General features: G+C 48.9%; 1 protein-coding gene across 4 annotated transcripts in view; it reads left to right on the top strand.

Moving 5' to 3' along the window:
- Positions 1 to 15928, top strand: part of LOC134346519 (tenascin-X-like) — a 240216-nt gene that overhangs the window by 116388 nt on the left and 107900 nt on the right. For all 4 annotated transcript variants that reach the window (XM_063047926.1, XM_063047923.1, XM_063047925.1 and 1 more), the window contains 2 exons: positions 6589 to 7368; positions 9395 to 9760. In XM_063047926.1, the coding sequence (XP_062903996.1) occupies positions 6589 to 7368; positions 9395 to 9760 (1146 nt within the window). The remainder of the gene's footprint in view (positions 1 to 6588; positions 7369 to 9394; positions 9761 to 15928) is intronic.

Raw genomic sequence — 15928 nt, 5'->3', positions numbered from 1 at the left:
ACTGACTGTTGTGTCAGACAGAGGTGTCACACTCACCGTTGTGTCAGAGACAGAGGTGTCACACTGACAGTTGTGTCAGACAGAGGAGTCACGCTGACTGTTGTGTCAGAGACAGAGGAGTCACACTGACCGTTGTGTCAGAGAGAGGAACGCACTGACCGTTGTGTCAGAGACAGAGGTGTCACACTCACCGTTGTGTCAGAGACAGAGGTGTCACACTGACTGTTGTGTCAGAGACAGAGGTGTCACACTGACCGTTGTGTAAGAGACAGAGGTGTCACACTGACCGTTGTGTCAGAGAGAGGAACGCACCGACCGTTGTGTCAGAGACAGAGGTGTCACACTCACCGCTGTGTCAGAGACAGAGGTGTCACACTGACCGCTGTGTCAGAGACAGAGGTGTCACACTGACCGTTGTGTCAGAGAGAGGAACACACTCACCGTTGTGTCAGAGACAGAGGTGTCACACTCACCGTTGTGTCAGAGAGAGGAACACACTGACTGTTGTGTCAGAGAGAGGAACACACTGACTATTGTGTCAGAGACAGAGGTGTCACACTCACCGTTGTGTCAGAGAGAGGAACACAATGACTGTTGTGTCAGAGACAGAGGTGTCACACTGACTGTTGTGTCAGACAGAGGTGTCACACTCACCGTTGTGTCAGAGACAGAGGTGTCACACTGACTGTTGTGTCAGAGGTGTCACACTGACCGTTGTGTCAGAGACAGAGGTGTCACACTGACTGTTGTGTCAGAGAGAGGAACACACTGACCGTTGTCAGAGACAGAGGTGTCACACTGACTGTTGTGTCAGACAGAGGTGTCACACTGACTGTTGTGTCAGAGACAGAGGTGTCACACTGACCGTTGTGTCAGAGAGAGAAACGCACTGACCGTTGTGTCAGAGACAGAGGTGTCACACTCACCGTTTTGTCAGAGACAGAGGTGTCACACTGACTGTTGTGTCAGAGGTTTCACACTGACCGTTGTGTAAGAGACAGAGGTGTCACACTGACCGTTGTGTCAGAGAGAGGAACACACTGACCGTTGTGTCAGAGACAGAGGTGTCACACTGACTGTTGTGTCAGAGAGAGGAACACACTGACCATTGTGTCAGAGACAGAGGTGTCACACTGACCGTTGTGTCAGAGAGAGGAACACACTGACCGTTGTGTCAGAGACAGAGGTGTCACACTCACCGCTGTGTCAGAGACAGAGGTGTCACACTGACCGTTGTGTCAGAAAGAGGAACACACTGACCGTTGTGTCAGAGACAGAGGTGTCACACTGACTGTTGTGTCAGAGAGAGGAACACACTGACTGTTGTGTCAGAGAGAGGAACACACTGACTATTGTGTCAGAGACAGAGGTGTCACACTCACCGTTGTGTCAGAGACAGAGGTGACACACGCACCGTTGTGTCAGAGACAGAGGTGTCACACTCACCGTTGTGTCAGAGAGAGGAACACAATGACTGTTGTGTCAGAGACAGAGGTGTCACACTGACTGTTGTGTCAGACAGAGGTGTCACACTCACCGTTGTGTCAGAGACAGAGGTGTCACACTGACAGTTGTGTCAGACAGAGGTGTCACACTGACTGTTGTGTCAGAGACAGAGGAGTCACACTGACCGTTGTGTCAGAGAGAGGAACGCACTGACCGTTGTGTCAGAGACAGAGGTGTCACACTCACCGTTGTGTCAGAGACAGAGGTGTCACACTGACTGTTGTGTCAGAGACAGAGGTGTCACACTGACCATTGTGTAAGAGACAGAGGTGTCACACTGACCGTTGTGTCAGAGAGAGGAACGCACCGACCGTTGTGTCAGAGACAGAGGTGTCACACTCACCGCTGTGTCAGAGACAGAGGTGTCACACTGACCGCTGTGTCAGAGACAGAGGTGTCACACTGACCGTTGTGTCAGAGAGAGGAACACACTCACCGTTGTGTCAGAGACAGAGGTGTCACACTCACCGTTGTGTCAGAGAGAGGAACACACTGACTGTTGTGTCAGAGAGAGGAACACACTGACTATTGTGTCAGAGACAGAGGTGACACACGCACCGTTGTGTCAGAGACAGAGGTGTCACACTCACCGTTGTGTCAGAGAGAGGAACACAATGACTGTTGTGTCAGAGACAGAGGTGTCACACTGACTGTTGTGTCAGACAGAGGTGTCACACTCACCGTTGTGTCAGAGACAGAGGTGTCACACTGACCGTTGTGTCAGAGAGAGGAATGCACTGACCGTTGTGTTAGAGACAGAGGTGTCACACTCACCGTTGTGTCAGAGACAGAGGTGTCACACTGACTGTTGTGTCAGAGGTGTCACACTGACCGTTGTGTAAGAGACAGAGGTGTCACACTGACCGTTGTGTCAGAGAGAGGAACACACTGACCGTTGTGTCAGAGACAGAGGTGTCACACTGACTGTTGTGTCAGAGAGAGGAACACACTGACCGTTGTGTCAGAGACAGAGGTGTCACACTGACTGTTGTGTCAGACAGAGGTGTCACACTGACTGTTGTGTCAGAGACAGAGGTGTCACACTGACCGTTGTGTCAGAGAGAGGAACGCACTGACCGTTGTGTCAGAGACAGAGGTGTCACACTCACCGTTTTGTCAGAGACAGAGGTGTCACACTGTTGTGTCAGAGGTTTCACACTGACCGTTGTGTAAGAGACAGAGGTGTCACACTGACCGTTGTGTCAGAGAGAGGAACACACTGACCGTTGTGTCAGAGACAGAGGTGTCACACTGACTGTTGTGTCAGAGAGAGGAACACACTGACCATTGTGTCAGAGACAGAGGTGTCACACTGACCGTTGTGTCAGAGAAGGAACACACTGACCGTTGTGTCAGAGACAGAGGTGTCACACTCACCGCTGTGTCAGAGACAGAGGTGTCACACTGACCGTTGTGTCAGAGAGAGGAACACACTGACTGTTGTGTCAGAGACAGAGGTGTCACACTCACTGTTGTGTCACAGAGAGGAACACACTGAGTGTTGTGTCAGAGACAGAGGTGTCACACTCACTGTTGTGTCAGAGAGAGGAACACACTGAGTGTTGTGTCAGAGACAGAGGTGTCACACTGAACATTGGGTCACACAGAGAGTCAGGAATGATCTTGTTTTGCAATAGCAGTACGTGTGAAATACATTACAATATTTATATGTTACGGTGAGAATTATGTAAAAATATAAATTTGGTCAGAAGGACACAAATGAGGATGTATTTTTCCTGGGCTCATTGTCCATTCAGAAGTCTGAAGGTGGAGGGGCAGAAGCTGTTGCTGAAACGGTGAGTGTTGGGACCTCCATCCTGGTGGTTGCAATGAGAAAAGGATTTCTGCTGGTTGAGGGGGGTTCCTTATTAACAGATGTTACTTTCTTGAGGTATCAGCTTTTTGAATCCCGTGAGTGTGGTGAAAGGGTGTAGAACTTTGAACACGTCCTGCGCAACTGCCCACTCTCACCTGATTTAGCTGACCAGTGATTTAGTTGAGCTGCTGAACATCAACCAGACAACACCAGAGTGGCTGGCTGTCTGGTGTGACAAGCCATGATGATGACCTTTTGAAGACATCCTCGATGGTGGGGAGGCTCGTGGCCACGATGGAGCTGGCTGAGATTACGATGCTGTGCGGCTTAATTCAATCCTCTGCAGTGGAGCCACCATGGAGTTGAAGTTCAAGTTCAGTCTATTATCATTCCATCGTACACATGGTTCCTGCCAAACGAAACAACATTGCTGAGGGCCAAGGTGCATAATACAGTACATAGAACTCACACACGCAGCACAAAAAAATTACCATAATCAAATTAACAAACAATAAGGTGCAATAAGGTGGCCAAGTGGTTAAGGCATTGGACTAGCGACCTGAAGGTCGTGAGTTCGAGCCCCAGACGAGGCAGCGTGTTGTGTCCTTGAGCAAGGCACTTAATCACACATTGCTCTGCGACGACACCGGTGCCAAGCTGTATCAGCCCTTGCCCTTCCCTTGGACAACATCGGTGTTGTGGAGAGAGGAGACTTGCAGCATGGGCAACTGCCGGTCTTCCACACAACCAGGCCTGCGGCCTGGGGAGTGAAGACTCTCCAGGCACAGATCCATGGTCTTGCAAGACTAACGGATGCCTTAAGGTGCATTTAGGACTCAAGTTAAAAATTAAACAGTATAACACTAGTTTTGCTTTATACATGATGAGACCTGGGTGGTGGCAGGGAGTTCAGTAGTCTCACGGCCTGGAGGAAGAAGTTGTTTCCCATCCTAACAGTCCTTTTCCGAATGCTACGGTGCTTCCTGCCTGATGGTACGGAGTAAAGGAAGTTGTTGGACAGGTCGGAGGGGTCACTGACAGTGCTAAGGGCCCTGTGTACACAGTGCTCCTGATGAAATTTTTGGTGGATCATGGAGAGGCTCCAATGATCCTTTCAGCAGTCCTCACAATCCTTTGTATGGACTCGCGGTCGTATGCCTTCAAATTCCTGTCGCAGAGGGTGATGCTGATGGGACCAGCGTCCATATCCCATTGCTGGTGGATGCCGGTGAGCTTCCGGCTTGAAACGCTGCCTTCTGGGGTAATTGAGGTGGGTTTGGGTGTTGTGGTTGAGGATGCTTTGGTAAATTCTGTGGGTGGTGTTGTCCTTTGCTCCCTCCCTCACCCTGCTGGCTGACGGGAATTGTTCCAGGAAGTGTTCAGGTGACTCAGTATCTCTCTCTCTCTCTTTCTCCCTCCAGGTGTTTTTGCTCAGTCCCAAGGTCCCGGCTTCACCCTCTCCCTAAGTTTTTCTCCCCGTCCAGGAGTTTGTTTGAGAAACGTGGCAGCCGTCCGTGAGGGGAAACCAGAAAACTCCAGGAGCCCTCGTTCTCCTTTCCCCATCCTACAATTATCTTTCCCTTTCATTTTCACAGGGAGCGTCCTGGGAGCTTGGATTAAGTTTAACCTGTCACTTCTCCCCACCCCTCATCTCTCCTCTGCAGCTACGATCTCTGCTCAGTGAAGAGCAGCGTGATTCTAAATTGGCAGCACCTTGGCAGAAACATGAAGTCCCAGAATGTTCTGAATCAATGCCTTCAGTGTCAATCCTCGGAAGAAAATCAGTGGGAAGGCTTACATACAACATAGCACATAGAGCAGGAAAAGACCCCACCCACCGACAGCGCCAAACCAACCAAACTAGTCATCAAGTGTCCAACCGAATGAATCCCTTCAGCCTACACTATTTCCTCACATTCGTCTGCCTATGTAAACGTCTCTTAAATGCCCCAAGTGTACCGGCCTCTACCATCAACCCAGGCAGTGTTTTCCAGACACTCACCACTCTCTGTGTAAAGAAAACACTTGCCCCTAACACCTCCTTTCAACTTGCCCCAGCCCTCATCTTCAATGTATGCCCTCTGGTATTTCATCACTGAGAAACAGATACTGCCCACGCTCTATGACAGGGTTGCAGTCGTCGGGGCAAGCGGGTATTTCATCACTGAGGAGCAGATACTGTCCATACAGCAGTCGGGGCAAACTGCAGCAGAAGCGAGTGATGTACTACCCACTCAACGCACTGCGTCAGGCTGACTGGGTGTGTTCACAGCTTGGTGTTATAGAAAACAAAGAGCAGTACGGCCCTTCGGCCCACAATGTTGTGCTGGCCTTTGAACCTACTCGAAGATCAATCTTACCCGTCCCACCCACCTAGCCCACCATTTTTCCTTCATCATGTCCCTATCTAAAATATCCCTAATGTATCTGCCTCTCCCACCACCCCTGGCAGGATGTTCCACACACCCACCCAGTCTCTGGGTAAAAATAAAAGCCTCCCTCTGCCATCCCCCTCGTACTTTCCTCCAGTTACCTTAAAATTATGCCCTGTCTTAGCTATTTCCACCCTGGAAAACAATCTCTGGCCGTCCACTCTATCTATGCCTCTTATCACTTATATCAACTCACCTCTCACCGTCCTTCACTCCAGAGCAAAAATCACGAGCTCGCTTGACCTATCCCCATAAGTCACACTCTCTAGTCCAGACAGCATCCTGGCAAATCTCCTCCGCAGTTCTCTGGGTCTGGGCTGCTTTGTCAAAGTTCTTTGATCGAAGTTCCCGTGGGCTTCGGGTTCAGATCCATTTGTCTGTCAAGCGTACGTCCAAACAGACGGGGAGATGCTCTGTTTGCGTTACCATCCTAACACAACCCGAGGATGTGCTGGGGGCAGCCCGCGAGGATTGCCACGCACTCCGCTGCCAACACAGAATGTCCACAACATTCAACAGAACAACAGAGAACACAACTGGTAACAAAACAACAGAAAAACAAGCCCCTTTCCTCCCTCCCACACACATCCTGAACTAAACGAATTCCTCTCTATGGGTTCCATATGGTGCAACTGTTTCATCTGCTTTGCATGTTGAGGCTCTTGAAGTGTTGCTGATGCTGCTAAGAAGAGCAGAGAGGTTTCAACACACCTGTGAGTGGGGTTAGCTGGATATAACATTGAAATCAGAGGATTGCACCAGCCAGTTGAGCCGTTCGCTGTCTCGTCACTGCCGTGAGATCACGGATATTAAATGCCAGCTCTGTTTCAACAGAAAGTCTCGCCCATCGGGAACTGGCTGGCAGCCACTCCAGCCGCACGCTGGCTGCCAATGGGAGCCAGTCTATCCAGGACATCTCAAAGGCCATCTCCAGGAGGATAGCGGTAGCTGGACTCCCGGCTGACAGGGGCACGGTGGGGCACCCCGCCGTCCGGCACCACACGGCGTTTGGCCGAAAACCCTTCCGCTCCCCCAGGGTGCGGCTCACCGTCTGGCCTCCCAAACCACTGCCAACGGACGACCAGAAAGAGCCGGAAGGCCGTAGAAGCCCCAATGCCAAGGCGCAGCAGCAGTCCCTAATGGGAACGGGGAAACTGGGGAGTCCCGGAAGAAGGGTCATTGTGTCCCCAGGGTCCAACACCATGTCTTCGGGACGTAATGGAAACCATGGATCCCCGGGGACCAAAACCACTCCTTGGGGAAAGGATCAACGTGGTGGATCACCTGGCAGAGTTCCGTTGCCTGGAGGAACGATTCATCGCGCCAGGTCCCCAGAAACCATTCCCACGTCGAAAGGGAAGTATGGGCTTGGCGGACTCCCAGGGCCCCACCCCAGGTCCAGAGTTAGAGCCCCGGGGATTGTTCCCACGACGAGAGGGAAGCCTGGATCCCCAGGGTCAGTCCCCAGGCCGAGGGGGCAAAAAGAACCTGACCTTCATCCATCTTTGAACAGAGTTCCGGGGACACCTCTCGATGGCCGGCAAGTCAGTAAAGGAGCTGGGAACCCTTCTCAGTCAGGGAGATTGGAAACAACTCCACATGGGATTCCTGGAGGTACTTACAGAAACATCGAGTTCCTACGGTGCAGAAAGAGCCCAGTTAACCCATTGTGTTCTGTGCTGACTCCAAGCTCACTAAAGCTCTCGGGTCCGCTCATCAGGCCTTTCCTCACAGCCCTGCGGAATATTTCCAGGTGGCCATCCAATTCCATTTGGACAGCCCTGGCGGGATCTGCTTCCACTTCCCTGGTGCCCCATGTCTAAGAAAGGGTGTGCTGCCGCTAGAGAGATTCATCAGCATGTTCCCAGGAATGAAAGAGTTCACACATAAGGAGCATTGGGTGACTCTGGACTTTAGGAAAATGAGGGGGGAGTCTCATTGAAACCTATCAACTATTAAAAGCCCCAGATAGAGTGAAGAGGATATTTTCTATGGTGGGAGAGTTTAGGACCAGAGGTCAGACCCTCAGAAAAGGTTTTCCTTTTAGAACAAAGATAAGGAGGAATTTCTTTAGCCAGAGAGTGGTGAATCTGTGTAGATCATTGCCATAGACGGCTTTTTCCACTGAGATCGGGTGAGACTAGAACTAGTGGTCATAGGTTAAGGGTGAAAGGTGGAAATATTTAAGGAGAGCTTGAGGGGAGTCTTCTTCCCTCAGAGGGTGGTGAGAGTGTGGAATGAGCTGGCAGCGAAGGCTCAGGGTACGGATTCGATTGCAACATTTAAGAGAAGTTAGGATAGGTACGTGGATGGGAGGGGGCATGAAGGGCTATGGTCCAGGTGTAAAATAACAGATCAGCAAGGGCCAGACAGCTTGCTTCTGTACTGTAGAGCCCTATGGGTTTTAAACTTGTCCCCCAACACCTAACATGTTATATCCAGGAGAATGGGGTTGAGAGGGATAATAAATCAGCAATGATGCAATGGTGGAGCAGACTCGATGGGCCAAATGGCCTAATTCTTTTCCTATATCCTAAGGTCTTACGTCCTGTGACTTATATTGAATTTGCATTGTTCTTGCAAGGGAACCCTGTATCAACTCAGTGATTTGCCATGGGCAATACCCTGCATGGCAGGGCAGTGAAAGCAGCAACGAACAGCGTAAATTTGGCGGGAGCTTTTAAGTGGAGTATTTGACAAATTCTGGTCAATAAAGAGCTGTGAGGAAAGAGAGGAACTGATTATTCCAAAGGAGATAACATGGCTCCAATGGGCTGAATGGCCTCTTTCTGAATTGTTAACGTTTACATGGTGGAAATTCCACACCAGCAGTAGCCATCCATCCCTGAAACAAAACATTTAATGCTGCGTCCAATAAGAAATCAAAGTGAAACCACTGTAAGTTTTGTCCCTTGGGGTGTAGAGCCCAGGGAGAATGTGAATTCTCCAGTTGTCCATTGTTGTTTATCTGGGTTCTGATTCTTCCAACTTCCCAGTGCACTGGAGCATTTCCGCTCTCTCGACCTTGGAGTTGCAGGTTTGGTGGTACAAGTAGTCATCACCACTGGTTGCATTGGATGTCCCTGACTCCAGTGCCTTGCCATGCCCTTCGCCTCCCACGAAGCATGGCCGAACCGCCTTCCTGGCCGTTGGATCTCATCTGCGCTGCCCGCCAGAGCCGCCCTCACACGCTCGGGCAGGCACGTCCCTATCTCACCGGGGCGCAAGGCAGTTAGCCACCCTCACCCGTTTTGCCTACCTGTCGAAGAGGTGTATGGGGGTGTGGCCACTGTCACATGCAAACAGCTGCTTGGTTCCACGGGTGGCCGGTGGGAACTGAAGGGGAGTGAGCTGCCCCAAAATAGATACGACAAACCCCTTGTCCAGAGGTGCTGCCCCTCCCTGGATACCCAGTGCACCCCACCATGAAAGTAGTTAGTTGCTGTAAAGGAAGTCCATGGATAATGGAGCATTATCATGGGCAGTTTTAGGGATTATTTGATGTAGTCTTTCCATCCGTCGTTGGTTTCACCATCATCTTGAAGAGATATTACATGCAATATTTGATAAAATGGTTCCAAGCAGATGTTGACTTTGTTCCCTTTTGCCCCGCATTCATGCTCTGTTTTCTTTTCAACAGAAGAACAAAATGTAGAATTCGAAACTTCATCTCAAATCTCCTCTCAAACCCAGCGTCCTCCTCTGGTCATTAGCCCCAGGCATCTGACTTACCCAAGCTCCCCAGAGCAGACGGGCCTCATGGTGTGGAACGCCACTTCCAGCTGCGCTCAGCTCTCCTGGGAGGTGGCAGGCAGCCCGTTCGACCGGCTGGTCTTGGCCTACCGGGACTCGCTCACTCAGGTGGTTCAGGCCAAGCTGGTGCTCAGGGGAAGTCAGCAGACAGCCACCATAACAGGGCTAATCGTGGGGAAAAGCTATGACCTGTACCTTTATGGCAGCTCCTTGGACCGTCCATTACAACCTGTTAACGTTACCAGAATCTCAGGTACCCCCCCACTCTCTCTCTCTAACTGATTTCTCTTCTTCCCCAGGTAAAAGCCATTGCTGACCACCGAGGACTCTGTAACTTAAAAACAGTTTCTTTTTTTGTAAAGGGAACCTTTGGCAGAGGTTGTCCTGGATTGGAAAAAGTTCCTCGATCTGTCTCCTTTTTTTTTCCAACAGATACCTCTTGACGCAAAACAGTGATGTGCTCCTTGTTAGCACAAGAGATTCTGCAGATGCTGGAAATCCAGACTCAACACATGCAAAATACTGGAGGAACTCAGCAGGTCGGGGAAGAAACAGTCAACGTTTTGGGCTGAGACCCTTCTTCAGATCAGTCAATGTTTCGGACCGAGAACTTTCGTCGGGACTGTTCACATTCCAGGCCAAGACCCTTCGTCAGTCCAGATGAAAGACCTCGGCTCAAAATGTTGACTGTTTTGTTCTTCTGCATAGATGCTGCCTGAATTGCTGAGGGCATTAATCTAGAAAACACTCAAAGTAACGATACAGACTCCAGGCCTCCCAGGGAAATGTTCACATAGGTAGTCAAACACTTGGTTAGATGGAGATAGTGGACATTTTTGAAAAGGTTCTGTGAGGAAATTCCCTAGCCCTGAGCCTGGATACAAGTAGTGGTGATGGGAATTACAGAGGATTGAGAGACTGGAATGGAAGGATTGCAGACATCGTACCTGGAACGTACAGCACAGTACAGGTCCTTTGGCCTATGATGTTGTGAAGACACTTTAGACCATAAGGCATCGGAGCAGAACCCCATTGAGTCTGCTCTGCCACACCATGGCTGATTTATTATCCCTCTCAACCCCTGTTCTCCCCATAACCTATGATGCCCTGACTAATCAAGAGTCTATCAACCTCTGTTTTAAATATACTCAATGACTGGCCCGCCATAGCTGTCTGTGGCAATGATTTCTACAGGTTCACCTCACCCTGCCTAAAGAAATTCCTCCTCATCTCCATTCTAAATCAACAGCCTATATTCGGAGGCTATACCCTCTAGTCCTAGACCACCCCCCTTCACTATGGGAAACAATCTCTCCAGATCCACTCTATCTAGGCCTTTCAATATTTGTCGGGTTTCAACAAGATCCCGCCACATTCTTTGAAACTCCTGTGAGTACAGGCCCAGAGTCATCAAACACTCCTCGTATGTTAACCCTTCCGTTCCTGGGATCATTCTCGTAAACCTCCTCTGGACCTTCTCCAACGCCAGCACGTCTTTTCTTAGATAAGGGACCCAAAACTGCTCACAATACTCAAATGTGCAGTCTGTCCAATGTTTTATAAAACCTCAGCATCACATCCTTGCTCTTATATTCTAGTCCTCTCAAAATGAATGCTAACATTGCATTTGGCTTCCTTTCCGCTGACTCAACCTGGAAGTTAGTCCTTTCGGATCCTGCACAAGGATTCCCAAGTCCCTTTGAATCTCTGAGTTTTGAACCTTCTCCCTGTTTCTACCAAAGTGTATGAACATGTACACTGCATTCTATCTGCCTCATCTTTGCACATTCCCCCAATCTATTTAAGTCCTTCTGCAGACAGCCTGCTTTCTAAACACTACCTGTCCCTGGACCTATCTGCGTATTGTCTGCAAACTTTGCCACAAAGTCATCAACTCTATCATCCAAATCATTGACATATAAAAGTGGTCCTGATACCAATGCCTGTGGAATACAACTAGTAATCAGCAGCCAAGGAGGAAAGGTCCTCCTTATTCCCACTCTTTGCCTCCTGCCGGTCAGCCAATCTTCTCTCCATGTTAGAATATTTTCTGTAATACCATGGGCTTTTATCGTAGCCTCTTGAGATGAAGTAAACACCATCGTCTGATTCTTCTTTGCCTATCTTGTCTGTTATTTTTCAAAGAGTTACAGCAGATTTATCGGGCAGGAATCCCCTCAAGGAAACCATGCTGACTTCGGCCTATGTGTCCAAATTCTCATCATTAACTCCGGACTCCCAACATCTTTCCAGCCACTGAAGTCAAGCTAACTGGCATATCATTTCCTTTCTTCTGCCTCCAAATTACAGTTAAAAAAAATTTTAATGTAGTGCAAAAAGAGAGCAAAGTGGTGAAGTCTATAATTAAATATACACACAATACGGTCTGCAGACAGATTTATAGTTCACACACTTAACGTACAATGGATTACCACTCATCACACCCTTAGGATGCATGAGGACAGACCGTACATGAAAGTGATGAACATGGCAATCTCATACACGGAGCTCGGGCATGGCTTGTAAGAGACAATCATATACAGCCTTGTTCTTGTTAAACCCTAGTGATTATGTTCTTAATGCAGATTCATTATGTTATTTTTTAAATAAGTGCTGGAGTTAATAATTCACTGGCTGACAATGCCTGGATTGTTAGTAGAGTCCAGGTTATTGCAGTTTAGTTTAATTCTTAATGTGTTAGTTAATGCCTGGGTTAACAATGTGCTAATCAATAGACAATAGGTGCAGGAGTAGGCCATTCGGCCCTTCGAGCCAGCACCGCCATTCACTGTGATCATGGCTGATCATTCACAATCAGTATCCAGTTCCTGCCTTATCTCCATAACCTTTGATTCCACTATCTTTAAGAGCTCTCTCCGTCTCTTTCTTGAAAGCATCCAGAGACTTGGCCTCCACAGCCTTCTGGGGCAGAGCATTCCACATATCCACCACTCTCTGGGTGAAAAAGTTTTTCCTCAACTCCATTCTAAATGGCCTACTCCTTATTCTTAAACTGTGGCCTCTGGTTCTGGACTCACCCATCAGCGGGAACATGCTTCCTGCCTCCAGCGTGTCCAATCCCTTAATAATCTTACATGTTTCAATAAGATCCCCTCTCAGCCTTCTAAATTCCAGGGTATACAAGCCCAGTCGCTCCAATCTTTCGACATATGACAGTCCCGCCATCCCGGGAATTAACCTTGTGAACCTACGCTGCACTCCCTCAATAGCAAGATGGTCCTTCCTCAAATTTGGAGACCAAACGTAATCAATTGATAATACATTGGTTATAAATGGGTGTTCAGGTTAATGATGCACTGGTTAAAAATGCACGGGTTTATTATAAACACACTAATTATGAAGGTTTTCACTAATTTTCCACCCTCTCCCTTCGCTTTTCTTCAATTCCCCACTCTGGCTCCCCTCTCACCTCCTCTTTTCTCCTAACCTCCCTATCACCTCCCCAAGGTTCCCCTCCTCCGTCCCTTTCTCCCATGGTCCACTCTCCTGTCCTATCAGATTGCTCCTTCGTCGGCCCTTTGCCTTATCCACCAATCACTTCCCAGCCTCTTACTTCATCCCTTCTCTCCTCCCCCATCACCTTCAAACTTGTGCACCTCCCCCCTTCTTATTCCAGCTTCTTTTCCATTCTCAACCTGAAACATTGACTGTTTATTGCTCTCCATAGCTGCTGCCTGACCTGCTGAGTTCCTCCAGCATTTTAACCATACAACAGTTACAGCACGGAAACAGGCCATCTTGGCCCTTCTAGTCCGTGCCGAACTCTTACTCTCACCTAGTCCCACCGACCTGCTCTCAGCCCATAACCCTCCATTCCTTTCCTGTCCATATAGCTGTCCAATCTAAGTTTAAATGACAATATTGAACCTGCCTCAACCACTTCTGCTGGAAGCTCGTTCCACACAGCTACCACTCTCTGAGTAAAGAAGTTCCCCCTCATGTTACCCCTAAACTTTTGCCCTTAACTCTCAACTCATGTCCTCTTGTTTGAATCTCCCCCACTCTCAATGGAAACAGCCTATCCACGTCACCTCTATCTATCCCCCTCATAATTCTAAACACCTCTATCAAGTCCCCCATTTTGTGTGTGTGTTACTCTGGATTTTCATCATCTGCAGAATCTCTTGTATTTTGAATGAAGAATGTACCTGTTAAACATGTTGAAGCTAATGATACCCAGGTGAATGCAGTGGTAGATAACACACATATTGTGATATATTCTTGACGCCCTCTGTTGGCAGGGTTTGATCGTGGGTATTGTGTGCTGGCTGTGTGATACGCGAGGCAGAGCAGTACGATAAGGAGTGCAAGTTATTGCCCTTGTTGTAGGTTACCTCCCTCCCCCCCCCCCACCACCCACCGGTGTGACCAATGCAGTTCGGCACCAGCGGCGTTGCAGGAGTTGCCAGTCAGCGTTGAGCTCAATGTAGGACCACCCTAGGGACTCCAGCTCTGGATTTTTTCCTTGGGGTTTACTCCCGAAGCCTTCCCCATGAGCGGATATAGCTTCAAGGCAGCAGAGGTTTGAGATCAGAGTTTTCCTTCTCCTGGATGAGCTGCCATCCACAGCTGACAAGCCCCATCGGCCCAAAGCGTCAATAACCTGCCTTTGCCCCTTCTGTCAGTCGAAACAGTTCCGCCGGGCTTAGTAGCTAAGCTACATGTGAAGGCCAGCGGCTGGACTTGGTTGTCAGAGGCTCTTTGAGATGCACCCCATTGGGAGCATCTAATAGGTAGTGGGAGCTTGACCCACTACCTCCCCCGACTATGACAACTATTTATCAGTTCACCAGTTAATTCTGCTGAGAATAGTTCATACTCGAGTCAGGTGGAGTATACTGGATAGGCTGATGGCCTCATTCTGCTCCTCTGTCAAACATGTTGGTAGATAACACTCAGATGTTATGAATGGACTGGCTCAAGTTCAAGTTTTTGCCATGTGTTTGTCCGCACAACCAAACGAAATAACGTTTCTCCAGACCATGTTGCACCCACAAAACATGCACTACGCACAGCACATTAAACAAAATATTACCTTAAATCAGTTAATAAAATATAATTCAAGATGCACCTAGTGCAAAGCACAGGTAAACGGTAAAGAGCTTGCTGTACTAGTGACAAGACCGCGATGCGCCACCCTGCCACGGGCCTCACAGCCCGAGGGAAGAAGCTGCTGCCCAATCTGGTCCTGATACTCCTGCACCTCCTTCCTGGTGCTAGTGAGATGAAACACTAACTAATATTCTCAGATCTATTACTGATGTGTTTCCTTAAAGTTATCATAGCTGGGTGTTTCCTACGACCTATTAAATGCTCCCAATGGTGTCAAGTCTCCAACAGCCTCTGACAAACACGTCCATCTCTTGCCCTTCACATGGGGCTTAGCTACTAACCCTGGTAGAACTGTTTCTACTGACAGGAGAAGGGCAAAACTGGGTTACTGATGCCTTAAAATGAGTCTTTTCGTGCAGTTGGGGCTCGTCATCCGTGATTGGCAGTTCATCTAGGGGAAGAAAAATTCTAATCTCAAACCTCCGCTGCCTTGTGCCTATGGGGAAAATTCGAAGCTGGAACCCCTAAGGCAATCCTACGTTTAGAAACATAGAAACATAGAAAATAGGTGCAGGAGTAGGCCATTCGGCCCTTCGAGCCTGCACCGCCATTTATTATGATCATGGCTGATCATCCAACTCAGAACCCAGCCTTCCCTCCATACCCCGTGACCCCTGTAGCCACAAGGGCCATATCTAACTTCCTTTTAAACATAGCTAATGAACTGGCCTCAACAGTTTGCTGTGGCAGAGAATTCCACAGATTCACCACTCTCTGTGTGAAGAAGTTTTTCCTAACCTCGGTCCTAAAAGGCTTCCCCTCTATCCTCAAACTGTGACCCCTCGTTCTAGACCTCCCCAACATCGGGAACAATCTTCCCGCATCTAGCCTGTCCAATCCCTTTAGGATCTTATACGTTTCAATCAGATCCCCCCTCAATCTTCTAAATTCCAACGAGTACAAGCCCAGTTCATCCAGTCTTTCTTCATATGAAAGTCCTGCCATCCCAGGAATCAATCTGGTGAACCTTCTTTGTACTCCCTCTATGGCAAGGATGTCTTTCCTCAGATTAGGGGACCAAAACTGCACACAATACTCCAGGTGTGGTCTCACCAAGGCCTTGTACAACTGCAGTAGTACCTCCCTGCTCCTGTACTCGAATCCTCTCGCTATAAATGCCAGCATACCGTTCGCCTTTTTCACCGCCTGCTGTACCTGCATGCCCACTTTCAATGACTGGTGTATAATGACACCCAGGTCTCGTTGCACCTCCCCTTTTCCTAATCGGCCACCATTCAGATAATAATCTGTTTTCCTATTTTTGCCACCAAAGTGGATAACTTCACAT

The sequence above is a fragment of the Mobula hypostoma genome, chromosome 5, assembly GCF_963921235.1.
Source record: "Mobula hypostoma chromosome 5, sMobHyp1.1, whole genome shotgun sequence".
NCBI classification, from domain to species: Eukaryota; Metazoa; Chordata; class Chondrichthyes; order Myliobatiformes; family Myliobatidae; genus Mobula; species Mobula hypostoma.
Note: the sequence above shows the minus strand (reverse complement) of the source record. Positions and strands in the feature narration are given on the sequence as shown.